This window comes from Gossypium hirsutum, chromosome D07 (genome assembly GCF_007990345.1).
Source record: "Gossypium hirsutum isolate 1008001.06 chromosome D07, Gossypium_hirsutum_v2.1, whole genome shotgun sequence".
Lineage (NCBI taxonomy): Eukaryota > Viridiplantae > Streptophyta > Magnoliopsida > Malvales > Malvaceae > Gossypium > Gossypium hirsutum.
Genome location: NC_053443.1, coordinates 15,354,641 through 15,358,356, shown reverse-complemented (window position 1 = coordinate 15,358,356; position 3,716 = coordinate 15,354,641). Strand labels below are relative to the sequence as shown.

At 32.3% G+C, this 3,716-nt stretch overlaps 1 protein-coding gene across 1 annotated transcript; it reads right to left on the bottom strand.

The window, feature by feature from the left end:
* Nucleotides 1-318: 318 nt before the first annotated feature.
* LOC107956649 (AT-hook motif nuclear-localized protein 7) lies at nt 319-2,524 on the bottom strand. The gene is made up of 6 exons (XM_016892237.2): nt 2,449-2,524; nt 1,993-2,332; nt 1,725-1,789; nt 1,500-1,631; nt 1,174-1,341; nt 319-1,033 (listed from the first exon to the last, which is right to left on the bottom strand). Exons 2-6 carry the CDS (start codon nt 2,309-2,311, stop codon nt 623-625), a joined length of 1,095 nt encoding a protein of 364 aa, XP_016747726.1. The 5' UTR covers nt 2,312-2,332; nt 2,449-2,524; the 3' UTR covers nt 319-622.
* Between the last annotated feature and the right edge of the window lie 1,192 nt (nt 2,525-3,716).

The following is a 3,716-nucleotide window of genomic DNA, read 5'->3' as shown; positions in this document are numbered from 1 at the left end:
GAATTCTTCTTCATTTTTCTGATTTATTACTCTAGTAGTCTGCTCAAAGTTCTCAACTAAATTTGTTTGCTCATTAAGCCATCGAGCCTTCAAGCTCAAGCTTCTGTCATTTTTCATTCATCTTTGTTCTTAGTTCCAACACAATCACTGGATTTTCAAAGTAAATAAATAAATAAACCCACCTCCATACCCAATTCCGCAAGCTTTCCATTTGCTATTGTCAATGGTATAAGATTACCACCTATAGACCCTCCAATGGCAGCAAAAACTGTCGCCCATCCAATACGGGCGTAACAACGGTAAACATCACGTTATATATTGATGATGAAATGGGAAATTGCTAGTAGATCAAATATTCAACAACACAAAATTATCCGTTCTTTTATCCCATGAGCATAAGAGATACAACATGAGAGAGTCGATAAAAGTTGGGACCAGATGTTTGATCTCAGCTCATTACTAAATAAGCCTCAGCCAGTGGGTTAATCTAAATAAAACTACATGCTACTTAAACAACAACAATATACTTCCCAAATTTAGTTTATTAAGAACCATAGTCCATGGAAAAAAGGCCTGTGTATGTCACTAATCATACTCCTTTGCATGCATCTCACAGACATCTTTAGTGTCCGGAGTTATCAATCATCATTTCATCAGATACGGGCTGTTGGACTGGTGAGGTCTGCAAGTTGTTTGAACCTGCCATTTTTTGAGAGCTAAAGTCATGGTTTTCAGCTATCAAATTCTCTGCTTTCTGCAAGTTGTTTGGATCAATACTTTGTAGTGAAGTGGGGTTGATGTTATTGTTTTCAGCTACAATGGTATTGGATTTCAGGCTATCTGCTTTCATAATAACTGCTACTGGGGGTGGTGAAGTACACTTCTCATGGTCTTCTGCCATTGCAGAAACTTGATTAATGGGAGCATTCACCATTTCTGAACTGGCAAAAATTTTGGCTGATGCTGAAGTTCCTCCACAATACTTCCTTCGGATTTCCCGACCGATGTTTTGCTTGAAACTGGCAACAATTAGCTGATAACACAAAGAGAACACCAAATGAGTACAATCAGAAGATCGATATAGTGATAACAATTAGCTGTCACGAATATCTATATCTATATATCCGTAAGACTCGGGTAAACATTGAGGTTAAGAGAACTATAGGGTCATACTTGGATAGGTCCAGGGCCAGCTGCAATCAGTGGACCTTCAACACTTCCACCAAAAACTCGTCCATGAGGATTAGCCAATGAAACACTCAAAAGACCGGTTCTCCGACGAGTCCCCGGTTCACCGGACACAACAGAGGAACCACTGAGAGTAAGAATTTCAAAGCGTCCCTGCATTAATAAGTAAAATTTAGTGTTCTATTCAGCCCTTCTTGTTGAATGCCGGTTCAGAAACAGCAAATTCTTGCTTTGGATTATGTATAAATATATGTATGAATGCATATAGCATGAAATGTAATAAAATATGTGAAAGATCAAATCGACTACACCTCATATGTCAGAGTACCAACAGAAGAACCAGGCGCACATAGGGTGACACTGGAGACAGCACCACTAGCAGTAAGAACACAAACTGAACGAGAAGCCCTTCCACAAAATGATACTATCGTATTAGCAAGGTCCTGCTTCAGCAACAGAGAATTTAGAACAACTTCTTGAAGGGCATATTAACTGAAAACTCAGAAACTAAGTTCCTTTTTTTATATAACAATTACCTCTCCTTCGTACACTGGCAGTACATGAGGTGTAAAGCTTCCTCCAGCAGTGTCCATATATTCACCTTAATGAAACAAGTTCAAGTATCCATAAAAAAAATACAGCAATATTGCAAAATCATAAGCTTTTATAACATGCCAAACATGAATCTAACGTTACAAAAACAAAAAGCTATAAAAGCAAAATAATGATAAAAAGATACGTAATTACAAAGTCTAGCATTAACTAAGCCTTAACTATATCATTCTTATACCAACAACAACTCACCAAAAGAAGCCAAACCCTGAAACTTGCCAGTACCCTTAGGCCGTCCCCGAGGTCTTTTTGTCGAACAATAGGCCGCCGTTGGTAGTGGGAAAGCTTCCAATGAGCCATTAATGATTGGAATACCATGCTCGTACTTCCTTGGCCTCCCCCTTCCTCTCTTGTTAACGATTTCTTTACTGGTTGCAGTCCAACCTGACCCTTCCCCGGGCCCTAAAGCATTCGCTTGAACTTCCGGTGGATCCATTGATGACTTGTTTTGGGTTTGGTGATTAGCATTAGCAGCAGAGTCGGGAGAGAGAGCCACTGTTTTCTCTTCCATGAACTGTTTTCAATGCAAAAGCTGGAGAAAAGAAAAAAAAAAAAAAAAATTAAAGCACAAAAAGAAAGAAAATAACATTGAAAAGAACGTAAAGATATGAAAATTTAAAAAGGGTTTTACTGAGAAAACGAACTTACAAAAGATGACGGGGAGAGATTTTTGTGCAGTGTTTGCAGTATTTTTATATCATCAAAAAGAACAAGGGAGAAAAAGATGGGGAGAATGTAATAAGTTTATACATATTTATATTTGGTAGGTTTTTATTATTTATTAGATTTTTTTTAAGAGTGAGTAAGAAATAAAATTGTTATAATATAATTAATTTTATTTACTAATTAATGGAAGGTTATCTTTTTTTTCTTTATGAACAAATTTAAAAATGATTTTACTAGATTTTTTTTGTAATTTTGTGATATCATTTCCAAATATATTAATTGATATTGGAAATTTATTTAGTAATAGTCGGTGTTAGTTGTTTTTAGAATTTTTATTTTAAATTTGTTTCTTCCCAAGATTTAAAAAGTAATTTGTTACATTTATGGTAATTACAAAATTTAAGATTTGGATTTATTTCGTAAGATACACGACAATCCATTTATTGTTTACAAAACTATTCATATTATGTTTTTAAAAGAAATTATTTAAAATATTTTTTATATGATATACATTATCTGTTAAGACTTAATTGAAATAATAGTTTAGACACTCAGCTATTACTTAAATAACATGAATTCTATTATCATCATTTCTCTTTTCTAACATCACATGATCAAATATACACAATAAAAGAAAAAAGTTTATGTCAGACCAAATCAAGCCTTAAATGCTGAAATAAATGCTTCAAATTTTCTAGGTTGCTTTTTTTTTTTCCAATTTCCTTTTTAAACACCCTGAAAATGGTGGGTGTGTTTGAATTAGGAAAGAAACGTAGCGTATCGATTTATTGAAATGAAATAGAGTTGTAGTCAGTAATTTAATTGTTTGGTTAAATAAAATGAAATAGAATTGTAATAATATTTTTATATTTGGTTGAATGAAATAAAAGTTATAATAGCATATGAAAAAAGTTGAAATGACCATAGCACTTTTAGCAAAAGAATTTTAAGTAGATGATTATTGTTATTTTTATGAAATTTTAATAGGATTATTGTTAAATATAATTTAATAACATTCTTAATATAATTATTATTAAAATATAAATTAATAATAAATAATATTAGAAAATTAATATATAGTCTACTTTATTATTTTTAAACTGCAATGCATTTTTAATGTGTTAGAATATCATTAGCGAAACAAATAATTTAATTATCTTTTAAACTAAAAAAAACAAAATATTAGAAGTAATAAATAGCTTGAGAATTATATTTTACATCCAAACATAATATTCATACATCAATTTAAT

Excerpts from the sequence above, each read along its gene's own strand:
- LOC107956649 (XM_016892237.2), bottom strand. The coding sequence starts at position 2,311 with ATGGAAGAGAAAACAGTGGCTCTCTCTCCCGACTCTGCTGCTAATGCT. Across the intron at positions 1,632-1,724 it reads TGCCAGTGTACGAAGGAGAG|GACCTTGCTAATACGATAGT; the intron begins GTAATTGTTATA and ends TTGCTGAAGCAG. Across the intron at positions 1,034-1,173 it reads CTGGCCCTGGACCTATCCAA|CTAATTGTTGCCAGTTTCAA; the intron begins GTATGACCCTAT and ends TTGTGTTATCAG.